This window comes from Carassius carassius, chromosome 33 (genome assembly GCF_963082965.1).
Source record: "Carassius carassius chromosome 33, fCarCar2.1, whole genome shotgun sequence".
Taxonomy (NCBI): Eukaryota; Metazoa; Chordata; class Actinopteri; order Cypriniformes; family Cyprinidae; genus Carassius; species Carassius carassius.
Genome location: NC_081787.1, coordinates 10898087 through 10915578, shown reverse-complemented (window position 1 = coordinate 10915578; position 17492 = coordinate 10898087). Strand labels below are relative to the sequence as shown.

The window sequence follows — 17492 nt, the reverse complement described above, 5'->3', positions numbered from 1 at the left end:
TAATAGCAATTGCATTATTTAAAAAAAAAACATATGATCTGTAATATAATATTTAATTGTACATAAATTGCAAAATTGTAAAAAAAAATGCTAATGTAAGTTATGGAACTTGAAAAGGGAGGAACTAACATACTGTAAACTAGGCAGACACAACAATCTACTGATAATCGGTGTATCACTATCAGGTTGTATTATCAAGAGTGGAAGATCCAGGCAGTCACTGTATTGCAGAAGGCCTGGCTCTGATCATTGGGGGGAAGGTCAGTCTCAGCAAAGCCGAGATGTGATGCTGGATTATGGCAGAAGCGATGAGGCATCAGGTGCCTCTCATCACATGCTACCAGTGAGGCTAGTTGTGTTACCTCTTGGCCAACCGTTTCTGTCATGAGTCTGGACTTGGATTGCCAATAGGAAAGCCTAGGTGACTGATTTGGAAACTTCATTTACAAGCACAGCCCACACTGTTGTCAGAATAAGCATGGTGAGTTATAGCCTTCGAAATATGCATTGTGTTAAAGCTATTACATTCCTAATTGAATTGTTCCCTTACTGTGATAATGCAAAGTGTCTTTTCTGTAATGATACTACAATTTGTATTCAGTCAATGTTTCAGAAAAATCTCTTTATGAGGATACTGTCAAAGTTAATGTCTGAAATTGTTTTTCTTTTTCCATTGAGGCACAATTTCAGTCATTTAAAACTTTACTCTTAACAAAGATATAAAAAGGGAAAGTGATAGAGAAATAGAGAAAGATGGCCTGTCTACTTAGTATACTTGAATGTACCCATTTCCATATTCGTTGAAGCATGTTGAGGAGTCCCACAGAATAACAATCAACCTCCATCGAGACGTTCAAAATACATAAATCCTCAAGAACAATTAGTTAATAACAGACATGAGAGACAACGGGGACAAAGGAATCTCAGACCACCTAAAGGACTGTCATCTCAGATTGCTCAATTACACATTTTGCCAAAGGACCTCCAGTTTACAGGCATTGATTGTGCATAGATCTTCGCAGCAGTAATTTGTGTTTTTCAGTCATGAAAACTATGGGAAAGTCACACTTCAGCACACAGCAGCTGAGGGGCATGGCAGAAGAAAAAGATATTGAGACGCTGCTGGCGACTGGCATATTTTTCCTACCAATGGCAGACAGCCTGGACTGGAACGGTAGCCAACAGACTAATCTAAAAGCTCAGAGCCTGCCATGAGGCATGTTTGCTTAGTAAGAATGACAAGTGGAAATCAGAGAGCCCCAGGCTAAACCTCTGGCAGTTTTGGGGTGGGGAGTGAGGTAGCTCAGGGATTTCATTTGTCCGTGAGCTTACCATCCATGCCAGATCTGTGAGAAAGACAACCGGCACTGGGAGAATCTCTAACAAGCTGAGAAATGAACATATACGAGGGAAAACAGTGTTCTTCCCAACCTAGTATATTTCACTAGTATATTTCTTCTCTTCAATCTACAAGTTGCAAACATACAGACTACGGGTGTTGCGATATACCAGTATTGACGATAACCATGATATTTAAAGCAATAACTATTGATATTGTGTTAATTTAGTGTGTGATGATATACCGGTATTAGTGATAACCACAATATTTAAAATCAACAGTTCTCTTATGATAACACAACATGTAAATAATCCAGCTTAACTAAACATGCTGATTGGTTGAGTTCACGCAGCATTAGGGCTGTCACTTTTTATTCGATATTCGAATATGCATTCGAACATGACGTGAAATATCCGTTATCGAACTATAAATAAAATAACCGGTTTTTAAAATGCCATGTGTAGCACATTTTTTACAGTCTATGATTAGACCGTTTGTTTTTTATTTTATTCTTTGCCATCTTATCCAGTAGAGGGCACTCTAGACGTATTGTAGAGTAGGCCCATGACCAAATCAAGCGAATAAGAGCTAATAGCCAGGCACGTATGTGTGCTCCACCGCGGGGAACATTGTAAATAAAAAGAGAGCCGCACTTGATCCAGATCAAGTTGATAGACTGGTGTTTCTTGCAAACAATATTAATAAATGAATTAGGCTAGTGTCACAAGGACCATTCACTGTTCTTCAGAATAACGCATGGAGGTCGTTAAATGCCATTAAAGTATTTATTTTAGGTTCTCCCAAGCCAGCAAAGTGCAGGGTGCTCACAGGTGCCAAGGCATGAAAAATTCAAAAAGAGGAAAAAAAAACTTCAATATAAAAATACAAGAACCTTGTATCAGGTCGGTTCCTTCAATCAGAGTACTCAGCAGATACTGCATTCACTACCAACAGTCTTAGCCCTCCTGATCACTCAATTCTGTGAGAATTTATACACCTGGGTACAACCATTTCTCAGCAATAATCACATGGGAAAGTAATTAAGACATATTAAGACAATATAAACATGTAATACATTCCAAGTCACAATAGTATGTGATCAAGTAACCAGTTCCTTCACCACACAAATTTAAATAACAGTACAAGCTTCCATACATAAACTTCAATAGTAATTAGAGGAAATAAACATCAATAACATCAAACCACTTCCCCCTCTTTTCCCACCATACTTGGTATCTCCCATTCCCCATGATGCAACACAGTACAGGAATAAAAAGCATGAGAAAAGTCCATTCCAGTCTTTTACTCAAATCAAGATGGCCGCCCCCATATATGCTGATCCATGCGATAATCAACAGTTTGTAGCAAACTTTAAATGTCCTCTGAGTTAGTGCTCAGGTGGCCAGTCTGAAACACAACAGTATAGTTGTAGGTATACAGTTTTATGGCTAATCCATCTCTCCTGTTGCTGGTACTTCAAGGTAAATAAAGAGTCTTTTACAAACCAAATGTGTGTACATGTGTTTGTTGAAAGGGCTAACAATGGGTCACAAGAGCAGAGGGTAGCTCTGTGACACTTCTCCCTCCTTCTGCAGACGACTACTGTCGTCACCAGTGTCAAAGCTCCACCCCTCCATGAACCGGGGTCAAAGAACCCAGTTTAGTATGTACCTCCTCTGGAATTCGAGACAAAAAGTCAGCTACCTTGTTCCTAGCTCCCGGGCAGTATTTCACCGTGAACTGGTAGGGCTGTAGAGAAAGAGACCATCTCGTAATCCAGGCATTAGAGTCTTTCATGCGCTCCAGCCATTGCAGAGCTCGATGGTCGGTTTCTAACACAAAGGGTCTTCCCAGCAGATAGTACCGAAGTGAATCAGTGGCCCATTTAATGGCCAAGCACTCCTGCTCCACTGTCGAATAGCGTGTTTCTCGAGGGAAGAGTTTTCGACTCAAGAATGCCACTGGCCTGCGTTCTCCATCCACTTCCTGCAGTAACACCGCCCCCAGTCCGACACCAGAGGCATCCGTCTGCAGGATGAAAGGTTTCTGGAAATCCGGGCTAAGCAGAACAGAGTCTCCACATACTGCCTCTCTTAAGTCCTGGAAAGCTCGCTCACCCTGCTCCGTCCAGACAACCTTGTTGGGTGCTGTGGCTCTAGTGAGATCTGTAAGCACAGAGGCCCTGGCAGAAAAGTTAGGTATAAACCTGCGATACCATCCCAACAAGCCCAGAAACGATCTCACCTGTTTCTTAGTTGTGGGGGGTTGGTAACTTCGAATGGCTTCTATCTTCTCCTGCTGTGGCCGAATGACTCCTCCTCCAATGACAAACCCCAAGTAGCTGATCTCTCTCTTGTCTATCGTACACTTCTTTGGGTTAATGGTAAGACCGGCTGCCTTAATCCTCCCCGGGACTTGCCGCAGATGTTGACAGTGTTCTTCCCAGGTTTCACTGAAGATGACCACGTCATCTAGATATGCGGCCGCAAACTCTCTTGTACCTTGCAGGATCTGGTCCATTAAACGTTGGAAAGTCGCTGGCGCCCCCTGCAGGCCAAAGGGCATAACCCTGAAATGGAATAGCCCAAATGGGGTTTTAAAAGCTGTCAGATCCTTGGCTCTGGCAGTTAAAGGGACCTGCCAGTACCCCTTACATAAGTCCACAGTGGATAGGTATTTGGCTCTGCCCAGTCTTTCCTCCAATTTATCGATTCTTGGCATTGGATAAGGGTCTACCTTAGACAGGCTGTTCAATTGTCGGAAGTCAATGCAAAATCTAAGGGTTCCATCTTTCTTGGGGACTAGAACAATGGGGCTACACCACTCACTAAGGGATGGTTCAATCACACCCATGGAGAGCATAATGTCTAGTTCATCCTTAAGCACTGTCACCAGCCGTTCAGGAATTCGATAACTCTTCTGGCGGGCGGGAGTTGTCTCCTTAAGGATGACATCATGTAGTACCAAATTGGTACACCCAGGCTTCTCCTGGAACAGACTGGGATCCAACAGCGGCTTTACCTGGTCTCTTTGGGGTTGCTCTAGATGGGATATATCCACAGTTTGTTGGGTGGAGCTGGTTGGAAAGTACTGCTCTGTGGGTTCCTCTTCCTCCCCGACCACCCGAACGAAAAGTTGCACAGCCCCCGTCTCTTTCCTGTGGTGGAATTCTTTCAACAAATTAACATGGAAGTTTTGCTTTTTCTTACCCCGTTCTGGCATTGAGATCTCGTAGGTGACTCTACCAGTTTTCCGCAGAACCTCGTAGGGTCCATGCCACTTAGCTAGCAACTTGTTCTCATTGGTGGGTAGCAGCAGCAGCACTTTTTGGCCAGGCTCAAATGATCTCTCCCTTGCCCTCTTATCATACCAGACTTTCTGAGTTTGCTGGGATCTTTTTATGTTCTCCTGGGCTAATGAGGTCATCTCTTCCAGACGCTCCCTCATTTGGACCACATACTGGACCACACTGCACCTACCATCTTTGGGTCCCTCCCACTGCTCTTTCAGCAGGTCCAATGGTCCTCTCACCTGCCGGCCATATAAAAGTTCAAATGGGGAGAAACCTGTGGATGCTTGCGGCACCTCTCTATAAGCAAACAACAGATAAGGTAACCATTGGTCCCAGTCAGACCCTGACTTGGAAACAAACTTGCGCAGCATGCTTTTGAGGGTTTGGTTGAAACGTTCAACCAAGCCGTCAGTCTGGGGGTGGTACGGTGTGGTCTTAATGGCCCTGATTCCCAACAGTTGGTACATCTGTTTTAACAGCACGGACATAAAATTTGTACCCTGATCTGTTAAGATTTCGCCAGGAATCCCTACTCTGGAAAACAGCTGTACAAGACAGTTAGCTACTTGTCTAGCTTTGATGTTTCTAAGGGGAAAAGCTTCCGGGTATTTGGTGGAATAATCACAGATTACTAAAATATACCGATTTCCATTCTTACTTCTTTCCAGGGGCCCCACTATATCCATTCCGAGGCGACTAAAGGGTGTGTCAATGACCGGCAATGGTAACAAATGTGCAGGTGCAACTCTCCTTCCAGATTTCATCTGACACTCTGTACAACTACGAATAAACTCTGTTATATCCGTATACATCTTAGGCCAACTGAACCGACTTGACAACCTGGCTAACGTCGTATGCTTGCCTAAGTGTCCTGACCACGGAACCGAGTGCGCCAAAGTCATAACGGTATGGCGCATTGATTCCGGAACTACCAATGCTTCAACCTCCCCTTTCACCTGATAGAGGATACCTTTTTTCACAATGTACTTTTCGTCCATCAAACACGATCCAACCTCCTTTCTAACACCATCTACCACAGATACCTTTTGGAACCAGTCCTGCACAGTAGGATCATTTTTCTGCATTTCAGCTATGTCTTCAGGGATTTTTATACTAAGAGGGCATTCTGGCAAAGGCAGCTCCTCAACCTGCTCTTTCACACTACCCTCAAACTTACGTTTACGCCTTTCCTTTTTAGATTTGCGTCTTTTCTCAACGGCTACCTGAAAGTCAACACCAGCAAAAGGCATCTCATTGAAATTGGCTATAGCACTCTGGGCTCAAGTTACTGCATAACAAGGCTGAACTTTGGGTACCAAATCACAAAGAATGGGAAGATCTCTCCCTAATACTACTGCATGAGGCAACTGAGACGCTACGGCCACCTGCAAGAAAAAAGTCTGCCCCTGCACTGTTAGGTAAATCTCTGCGATCGGATACTCCTTAACCTCTCCATGTACACAGCAAACTTTAATGGCATTCTGGGTAATATATTCATCTTCAGGAACCAAGCTGTCATGTACTAAAGTCTGAGTACTACCTGTATCCACTAAGGCCTTAGCCGACTGACCATTCACAAGTACTGGCGTCAATATGTCTGTGGGCCATGTCTGTCCTGACTCATGGGCCAAAGTATGTGGTAGGTAGGGGCAAGGAACATCACAGAAAGCAGAATGTTTAACTCTCCTGGATGGACAACTGGGCTTTGTATGTCCCATCTCCCCACAATAGTAACATCTAACTTCCTGCTTATTAGTTCTATCCCCTTGCTTTCCCACAAAACTCACTTTACCTTGGCCATGACCACCCTCACCCCCAGACTTACTTGGCCATCCTTGACTTCGACCTTCAAAGCTGTGGTGGGCCTCCCGGCCTGCGGCCATGTACGTCTCTGCAAGCTTGGCTGCTTCTTCTGCTGTAGCTGGATCATGCTCCTTAATCCACACTGCCATGTCAGGGCTTATCATTCGCATAAATTGCTCCAAGATAATAAGTTCGGACAATTGCTGAATAGTACACTTCTCTGGCTTCACCCATTTTGAGAAGAGATCCTTCAATAGCACATAAAGCTCACTGGGGTTCTCGTCTGGCAGAATCTCTGATGAGCGAAACCTTTGCCGGTAGATCTCTGCATTTATCTGATACTTTTTAAGTATCGCCTCCTTAACTTGATCATAGTCCTCCGCATCATTACCATCCATGGCGACATAGGCACCACGTGCCTTACCCGTTAACAGGGGAACAAGTCTGATTGCCCAATTGGCTTGAGGCCATCTGCACGCAGTGGCCATCCTTTCAAATGTTGTCAAGAACTGCTCGATGTCATCATCTCTTGTCAAGGGATGTAATCTTGGCTCGATGCTTCCTGATGACATACCTTCTCCGGTTGGCACTGGGCTTGCAGCTGTAGACGCAGCCTGACCTTCCCTTTGGTCCCCTTCAGCCTGGATCTGGATCACCTGATGTTGTATTTGCTGAAATTGGTGCTGCATATTTCGCCAACGCTGGTCCTGCTTCACCATTACTTGCTCTATTTGATCATCACGGGCGGCTTGGGACTGCAGGAGAACTTTAACCAGGCCGGCCAGCTCTGAGACAATTCCCTCTGCCGGACCCGCTGCAAGAGTAGTTACTGCGCCACTCCTACTGGCAGCCACTGTTTCTTGTACCTCCGTAGAACTGGGCGGCTCCTGATCCATTCCCAACTGCGCCTCTGTGACCGCCACCCGGTCTTGTCTGGTCTTGGGTGGCATAACGATCCCACTTCTGACACCACTTGTCACAAGGACCATTCACTGTTCTTCAGAATAACGCATGGAGGTCGTTAAATGCCATTAAAGTATTTATTTTAGGTTCTCCCAAGCCAGAAAAGTGCAGGGTGCTCACATGTGCATGTTCAAACATGTTCAAAAAGAGGAAAAAAAAACTTCAATATAAAAACACAAGAACCTTGTATCAGGTCGGTTCCTTCAATCAGAGTACTCAGCAGATACTGCATTCACTACCAACAGTCTTAGCCCTCCTGATCACTCAATTCTGTGAGAATTTATACACCTGGGTACAACCATTTCTCAGCAATAATCACATGGGAAAGTTATTAAGACCATAAACATGTAATACATTCCAAGTCACAATAGTATGTGATCAAGTAACCAGTTCCTTCACCACACAAATTTAAATAACAGTACAAGCTTCCATACATAAACTTCAATAGTAATTAGAGGAAATAAACATCAATAACATCAAACCACTTCCCCCTCTTTTCCCACCATACTTGGTATCTATGATGCAACACAGTACAGGTATAAAAAGCATGAGAAAAGTCCATTCCAGTCTTTTACTCAAATCAAGATGGCCGCCCCCATATATGCTGATCCATGCGATAATCAACAGTTTGTAGCAAACTTTAAATGTCCTCTGAGTTAGTGCTCAGGTGGCCAGTCTGAAACACAACAGTATAGTTGTAGGTATACATTTTTGTGGCTAATCCATCTCTCCTGTTGCTGGTACTTCAAGGTAAATAAAGAGTCTTTTACAAACCAAATGTGTGTACATGTGTTTGTTGAAAGGGCTAACAAGGGGTCACAAGAGCAGAGGGTAGCTCTGTGACAGCTAGGCTATATGCCTTACTCCTGCTGCTGTTTAAGTTGTCATGTTATTGTTTGTGCCTGTTCTGAATCGTTTTTTCTTTTCTTTTTTCATTTAGCCTATTGTTGTGGGATATGCATAGTGGCACTTCATATAAATTGATATTCTAAGTTGATAACCTGCTGTTTCAAACATTAAGTAAAAAAAATAATAATCCAGACAGTCCTGTTTATGACTCACTGTTAAACATTTGTGACTGAATCTCCATTAGGGGCCGTTCACATATCTCATAACTCATGGTCGTTATTTCCAATGTAGGCACGCGGTATGCGCGCTCATAACGAAAGTGACGCGGGCGCTCGTTTTTTCCAGGCGCGTCCGCACCGCATCGAGTTAAAAACATCTAAACTTTTCAGAATTCCGCAAGCGCACCGAGGGTCATGTGACAAAAACTAACCAATCAGCTTCATCCTTTCCCGTAACAACATTAAAAGCTCAGCCAATATGAAGGAACAGCTGACCATAGCTATATATGGATTGCCATTTTGAAATACATTTAGTAGCAGAGCTATTGCAAGCAATTTTCAGTGCTGCAAATCCATTTATCCTTTGCTGAAATTTCTGCGTTTTCATGGAGCGAGCAGGTCATGGTTGGAGAAGGAGAAAGCGCGCGCCTAGCGTTTTCCACGCGTTTTTTTTATGCGTGGGTGGTGGTGGTGGGGGGGGGGGGGCACGTAGATATTCGAATATATTCGAATACATTGCATGATATTCGATATCCGTTCAAATTTGATTTTTCTCAAAAGTGACAGCCCTACGCAGCATTGTGATTTCAACCATTTATTTGGAGAATTTTCAAAATATTACTGTTATTGTGTCATGGAGTGCAGTTTTAAAAGTATTTTAGGCGAGATTGTAGTTCTTTAAAACTCAAATCTGCGGTTATATTTATAAAGACAGCACCTATTTAAAAATGTGTTTTGCCAATTTCAGAGACAATCAGCTCCATGCGATCAGAGGGAGCTCAGTGCTCATGTTTACAGACGAGAGCAGTCTCACCACGGCTAGCCCTTCTGACATTTGCCGCTTGCTATGATGTCTCTTTAGTGGTTAAACATAAAATATAATGTTTTGGATCAATCTAACAGTTGATCTTTGGTCTTTATTCAATTACCGTATTTTCCGGACTATATGTCGCACTTATTTTCGTAGTTTGGCTGGTCCTGCGACTTATAGTCAGGTGCGACTTATTTATCAAAATTAATTTGACATAAACCAAGAGACATGAATCAAGAGGAAACATTAACATCTACAGCTGCGAAAGGGTGCTCAATGCTGCTCAATGCTGCTCAGTGCTCCTGTAGCCTCTCCCTGAAAACATAGTTTACCCTCTCGCGGCTGTAGACGGTAATGTTTTCTCTTGGTTCTTGGTTCTAAATAAATGTGACTTATAGTCCAGTGCGACTTATATATGTAATTTTCCTCGTCATGACATATTTTTGGACTGATGCGACTTATACTTAGGTGTGACTTATAGTCCGAAAAATACGGTATTATATTAATAAGTTAAAATTAAAATAAAAAGAGGAAATACTGTTTGATATAATATTCTGTTTCATTGTAATGTAAGGTCAGGCTAGCCTACACATTTCCCTGAACTACATTTCTACAGCTATTAATATGTTTAAATGAAAACGAAAGGAGACAGTGTTGTTTGATATATTTCATCTTATTGAAAATATTTTGTGAGAAAAATTGCAGTAGCCAAGGCAAGCTGACTTATTTTGTCAATTACGCTGCTGTTTGCAGAATTACCGAATTTGCGTCATCCCGTCCTCGGGAGATCACACTTCCGTTTCAAACTGGCAAAGTCCGAACTACCAAGGATGCAAGTCCAAAATTTTCATACTTTCTATTAAGAAATTCGCGCAGACCTTCTTAACCAGACAATTTGCCTAATCTTCACGGTACTTTAGACGGCGGTGGAATCACAGAAAGCAACATGTCTGGGAGATAAAAGTTCCTGTGAAAAAAAGTTAATGGTATAATAGTTCTGGGTAATTTTGATGGAAACGAGGCTAAAGAAAAACTCAATAAACAAAGGAAAAATCATTTGACTGATGTAAATTCCCTCCCAAGGTTTCTATAGATATCACAATATATCGAAATCGTGAATTATTATGGCCACAATAACTGTGATATGAAAAATCTAATATCGTGACAGCCCTAATACAGACTGAAACTACAAAGCAATGCCAACTGAAGAAATACGATCTGCTCTGGAAAGATTATAAAATACTTTTTAAAAAAGCCAAAATAAAGATTCACTCTTTGTAAACTCTCCTGACATCTCTACTGGAAAGTATCATGCTTAAACAAACCCAAAAGCAAAGAACAAATCCAGATTTAATGAATATTATCTGTAATTTAACACCTTTTCATGCTTGTAGCTTTGAAAGGGGCTTTGCTGTGGAGTAAGCCTTTTCCCACATGGTTGATTTCATTTGAAGTTGCCATAATCTTTGTGTGCATTCCTCTGAGTCTACCTTTCCTGAAATATGTCAAATGTTCGCTACAGAAGCTACTTTTTTGAAAAGTATATGACAGGGAGTCAAGAATCCACAACAGAAGGTTACTTTCTACAGTCACACAAACTTCTGTAAGATTAAAGTTAACTGAAGCTTAAAAGAACGAAATGCCTTATGTGTCTCATCCTTGTGAGATGATGGTCAAAGCTACTGGATCTCCATAGATGAAAACACATTTCACCCATAGACGACAGCCCCCCCCCAACCCCCCCCCCCCCCCCCCCCGCCCCCCAGAAAAATAAAAGACATTGATCAGGTTATGTACAAAATTTGTACTTGATATACTGTCTCAAAAAGTGCATGTAACCACATATCTAGTATTTAGGGTGATGAAATCTTTAAGAGATCATAGAAAACATCCAGGTATGATGCTGGATTACATATAAAAGGGCTGTAATTTAAGTGCATTCATTTAATTAATTAAATAATTATTTTTTTATATATTAGATCTTGTTATATATTGAATATTTTAGATAGGCTACAATATTCTCTGTTTTTGCCAACAAAACTATTACCTACAAAGCCACAGCAGAACTGTTGTGCAACTCAGAGCAACAAACAGCTGTGATTCATTTCTGAATGAATCCACATTTTGAATGACTCGAGTGAACCAATGATTCAATGGCCATTTCATAAAGAGAGCCATTTAGTTCATTCCTAAATGAATTAACAGTTTGAACGAATCAAATGAATGAATGGCTCAATTACTTATAACGACATTACCATCACTTACTGGCAGCCTTAAGTTCTTATATAGAATATAATTTTATTACAAATAAACACACACAAATATATATATATATATATATATATATATATATATATATATATATATACCTGTATAACTTACTTTATTTTATGGAACATAAAATAAAATAATGAAGAATGTTAGTAACCAGAAGAAAAGAAGAATTTTGGCAACCAAGCTGTTCTGGTTATCAATGACTTTCATTGTATGAACAAAAAATACTGAGATGTTTCTAAAACTGTTATTTTATGTTCCATAGTTTATGTTAGGCCATTAAAGCCTAAATGTTTATGTAATAAATGTTATGTTGAATCAAATAAAATGTTTCTCACTAAAGCTGCTTGATACTTGATACTTTTCTCATTTAACACAATAATGATATTAAATCTTTTGGAGGGTATTTTCACAGCCACATTTAATTTCCAATTAATTAGATTAATTAATTCCCACATCATGTAATTGTTAGATTAAACATTTTAATTGATTGACAGCCCTTTAAAAAACAAGTTTAAATCTAGCGCAGTTTATTTATTGTCAATTGAACACATTGTGTCTGAGTATAGTGAGTCCTGTGATTAGAACTGCAGGAATCAGTTGACGGTTTACTACTGCCTAAAAATTGACAGATCAGTGTTTGTCTAATAAGCAGTGAGAAAACCAAGCTTCTCAGTCCAAAAACACAACACAAACTGTTAAGTTCACTGGTGGCAGTGATTATAGAGGGAAGTCGTGGCATAATGGTTAGAGAGTCAGACTCGCAATCGAAGGGTTGTGAGTTCGAGTCTCGGGCCGGCAGGAATTGTAGGTGGGGGGAGTGCATGTACAGTGCTCTCTCCACCTTCAATACCACGACTGAGGTGCCCTTGAGCAAGGCACCAAACCCCCAACTGCTCCCTGTGTGTGTTCACTGCTGTGTGTGTGCGCACTTTGGATGGGTTAAAAAGCAGAATACGAATTCTGAGTATGGGTCACCATATTTGGCCGTATGTCACGTCACTTTTTCACTTTTTAGTTGGCTGTTACTTTAATAACACCAGATGTTTAAAGAAAAGCAGATGAACTTAAACAGCAGTCGTTTTTCAGTTAACAACTATGTTAACCTGTAAAAAGCATCAAGAATATGCAAATGAGATCTACAGCCGGTACAAAGTGTGACTGTGCGAGTCACGGATCACAGGTCAGCCCACGATCTGCCCTCCCTGATGAGCTCGTTAGCAGGCTGAGGTCTGCCACATAGGGGGCCATTTACTTGACTGGACTGATTGAGAATGTGGGCATTTCCCTTTGTCCATCAATAACTGCCCAATCAGTGCTCAAGCGGAAAGCTGTCTGCACTGCAGGCACTTCACTAATGTTCCGTAAATGTGAGTCTGACCAATATGAATGCAGTAACACTGAATCATTTGTCAGGTCAAATAAAGAAATAACAAAAGAAAGAATGGGTCAGAGAAAGAAAAGATGAAAGGATGAAAATAATGAAAGAAATTAAATGAAGAATGAAAGAATGAAAGAATTAATGCAATACTGAATCATTAGATTACTCAAACAATACATCAACAGAAAGAAGAACCTGAAAGAAATAAAAGTCTAAAGAACACACAAAAAAAGCAAGGAAGGAAGGAAGGAATCCAAAACTGATTCATAAGACTGCTCGTATAATGAAATATAGAGAATGAAAGCCCAAAATAAAAGAAAGGACAGAAGGGAAGGGAAGAAGACATCTGTTACATCACGAAAGACAGACCCAAAATGTCTGTCTCAACATATAAAGATACTATCATTATGCTTAACCTGGTGCACGGGGGAAGTTTATGGAGCACAATGTGGAGTCAGAGCACAGCTGATAAGAGCTTTATAGATGTCTTCCCTGCTGGCACCTGATGACTATGCTCAGTGTGTTAGTCCACTACTACAAGACCCAAGGACATGCTTTACACTGAAGGTCAGAGAAAATACCTCCAAGCATTGAGCTCTGATGGCCACTGGATCATCTCTCGCTCAACTGCCCATGCTTGGGGCAGGGTCACCCATCAGTGCTGTCCTCCCTCTGGGCCACAACACAACCCAACACAAACATGAAAAAGAGAGAGAGAGAAAGAGAGAAAAACACAACCACCTAATGTCCATGTCACCTCTGAAACCCCCCATACTTAAACATCTCAATGAGAAAACTCCAACTGATTTGGCATTAAGCTCAGTCAAATGCCAGCCAAGGACCAAACACATGCTGGATAAACAAAGTGCAGTGATGAACAAAAATATAAAAGAGGAGCTGACAGAAAGAGGTGAAGGACTTCCTCATGAAAATGCATGTTCATGCAGTTTTTGACACCATATACTTCATCCTCATTTTTAATTAAGTGACAATTTCCATGCAAGCACACTCTAAAGGGGTCCTGTTATGCTCTTTTACAAAGTCTTGATTTTGTTTTGGGGGTGTACTATAACAGTCTCTCACAAAAAAAAAAAAAACATTATTACAACACTCTCACAGCTCTCCCCAGTCTGGCATGAAGGGCTAGAATAGTTATCAAATGTATCAAATGAAGGCCCACCTTCTGAAATACGAAATGTGCTGTGATTGGTTAGCTGGGCCAGTGTGTGTTGTGATTGGTAGCACTTGGCGCCTGGTTGGGAAATGTCACATCCTTTAGCATAGCCGCCTGCCAGCTTCAGTATAAATATTGCATCAAAATCAAATTAATTTGAGCGTGATTAAAACCCGGATGATTGTAACCACTCTAAGTTTGTCTGCTTCGGGAAAGTGTCTGCAACATAGTGATAACACTCGTCGCCTTCTCTACTGCAGCTCAACCAGCTCTCGTCCCATTCCTTGATCTTTGTGATATCACAAATCCCGGAAATTATTTGTTGTAATCCAAACAAATCGTTTATTGTACTTTTTGAAAAAGTGATTTCTGTTGAATAAAATATCTCTTTTTGAAGTGGACTTGCAGCTTTGTAACTTTTCAGATATATTTTATGCTCAATAATATTTTATGCTCTCTCACCACCCTCAATACCACGACTGAGGTGCCCTTGAGCAAGGCACCGAACCCCCAACTGCTCCCCGGGCGCCGCAGCATAAATGGCTGCCCACTGCTCCGGGTGTGTGTTCACAGTGTGTGTGTGTGTGTTCACTGCTCTGTGTGTGTGCACTTCGGATGGGTTAAATGCAGAGCACAAATTCTGAGTATGGGTCACCATACTTGGCCGAATGTCACTTCACTTCACTTCACTTATATTAAAAATCACACTATAAAACTCTTAAATGTAACTGCCACAGCTTTTTATTATTATGATTATTTATTTATATTCCTTAGTGTCAAACTGTAATTCAGTGGCCTTTGGAAACAGGTTTGTCTGTGCTCAAAAGTAAATAAATAAAAAAAAACATTCAGATATGCCACAACTGGCTCCAAAATAAACCACTGTGGATGGGACACCTGTGTCCCGGCAGCATCTGGTATGACTCTGAACAGATGACAAGGCCAGCAAAGAGACATAACTAAGAGTGACGGTGTAGTTCTGGCTGCCTGGGAACACTGGCATGGGGGCGGCTGTCTTTCATAGTGGGACCAAATGGCTCCACCATCCAAACCAGACATCCGTCTTACATACACAACAACAGCATTCATACACATTCTGGTAACAGTTACAATGATCTCAGTAGGGAGGCCTACCTGCCAGCTCTATAAATAAACACAGAAACACACACTTGCCGTATTAGAGTAGATCATATTTTGTAGAATACTGTCTTTTGGGCTGGAACTGTCACGTTTGTCTATAACTGACACCAATCACTACATCCAAGATGGCTATTGCACCTAATAGGTATAATTTCTTAATGACAATTTCAGCTTGATGTAATTCTGCCACTTAAACAGGTTTCTACTTTTCTACTTGTCATTAGCAGATGCTTTTAACCTGAGGTTAAGTATGCATATGCCCTGCTCAGTAGTTCTGGGTTTGTACCCGGAACGTTGTAGGTTCCAGACCCACAAGGGATGATCCATGATCCATCAACACTGTGTTACTCCAGGGTCACTGTGCCTGGAAGATGAGCACTCCAAGTTGCTTTGGATAAAAGTATCTTCTAAATGGCAAATGGTAAAGTAGAAGCTTTCTGGTCTGGTGCCCAAAAGATTGTAGGTTCAAACCCTTTGTGGGAAGATTCATGAGGTAATCAAAGTTCTCTAGGTTGTTATTGCGAACACAGTGTAGAACTTATAATTGGAATTTAAGCACATAAGGTGTACTTTCAGAAATAAAATATAAGGGATTCTGTGTGGTACCTTGCAGAGGAAGCTGATGTTGAAGCCGAATGTCTGAGCGTTTCTGGAGCCAGAGTTCATGTAATTTCCGATCAGCAGCACCAGTTCCAGGATCATGCTGAAACCTTCGCTCTTCTTCACCTCCTCGCATGCGAATGTCACATTCATGATGTCGGGCCGGATGTTGTTTACCTGCTCCTCAAACGTCAGCTTGAAGATGATCCCGTTCAGTCGGGGACGCAACATCTTTACTGAGCTCATCTGAAATGGAGAAAGAACAACTTAAAGGTATACATCCTTAGCTATCACAAAACACACAAATATTGCTTTTGGAATATGGAATTGGTTATTGTATTAATTTGATGACTAAATAGCTATTTAGCTTAGCCTAAAGCACAAAAGGAACAGCAAGTTACTGCATTTTGATTAAACCTAACTAAACCTTTCTTCTTTTTTTTCTTTTTTTATAAAACTGCACACAAGATGAATCACTCGCAATAAAACCAGAAACAAGGTTAAAAAAGCTGAAAAGAGCTGTGGCACAGTTACAAAAAAAAAGCCCATAAACAAAATTAAGAAGTTAACCGTACAATTGTTAACACAGTAAACAGAAATTTTGCTACAAATCTTGTAAAAAATAAATGTCAGATTCTGCCTTTCACCTATAATTACATAATGACAGCAACAATATAACTGGTTTGGTGCTGGAGTGAGATGACATTTCAGTTAAAAGACAGCGACGAGGAGTAGGAAAGGATGAAGCAAGGAGACAAAACAACAACAACATGGATCCTACAGGAGCTGCTTGTTGGAGGGCGACCTCAGACACTCCCGCTCTAGATTTCTGCATAATCCGACGCTCACAGGCAGACCAGAGACGGAGTCTGGGTGTACCATTACCACTCACATTTATTCATCTTTATGAGCAAGCTGCCATCAAAAAACCCTGAGTTTGCCCCACGCCCCCGTTCACAGCCCAGCCCCACCTCCTCCCTGCACATCCAGATTTGATTTCTCTGTATAAGAGGAAATCACAATAAAAGAGGGTGAGTTGGTGACAGCTCTGACGGAAGACAAGCTGAGAGTGACTTATTTCCCCAAGGAGCAGTGCGAGGTGGTGTTGATGAGGTGCTTCCACAGCCTGCCTGTATATTACCCGCCTTGAGCTCAGTCACAGGAGGAGACTGTCACAACGTGCTTCATTACACCCTCCAAAGACTCAGGTAGTGAAAGACACAACAGAGAGAGAGAGTGAGAGGGTTGTTCTGTTACCCTGCTCTGAATTGATTCCTTTGTGAATCAGCTGTCAAAGGCAGGTTTGTCAGATGTGCCATAATATCAGAGAAGATGCGTATGCATCAACCTATGCATAACAGGACTACATCTGACTGCAACTGTAAAGTAGAGTTCTCATGTAGAAAATTCTGTCATCATTTGCTCCCCCTAATGTTATATGGAATGCTCTTCTCTTTACAATGAATGAATACATCAGCTCCAAATATAGAAACTCTGCTGTGCCTGAAATAAGTTGATTTATTAGTTTTATTACGGTTATATATTATATTCTTGTTCAAAACTCACAGAAAACCAAATGGGCACCAGTTGTTATGACAAAAAAAAAAGTTTATGGAAGCCGCACCTATGAGATCCGTAGTAGAGGAAA

The 17492-nt window shown here is 41.4% G+C and overlaps 1 protein-coding gene across 1 annotated transcript in view; it reads right to left on the bottom strand.

Annotated features, from left to right (window-relative positions):
* The window catches only part of LOC132113722 (protein diaphanous homolog 2-like), a 447692-nt gene that overhangs the window by 140968 nt on the left and 289232 nt on the right, over positions 1 to 17492 (bottom strand). Inside the window, exon 21 of the mRNA XM_059521662.1 lies at positions 15851 to 16090. Within this exon, the coding sequence (XP_059377645.1) occupies positions 15851 to 16090 (240 nt within the window). The remainder of the gene's footprint in view (positions 1 to 15850; positions 16091 to 17492) is intronic.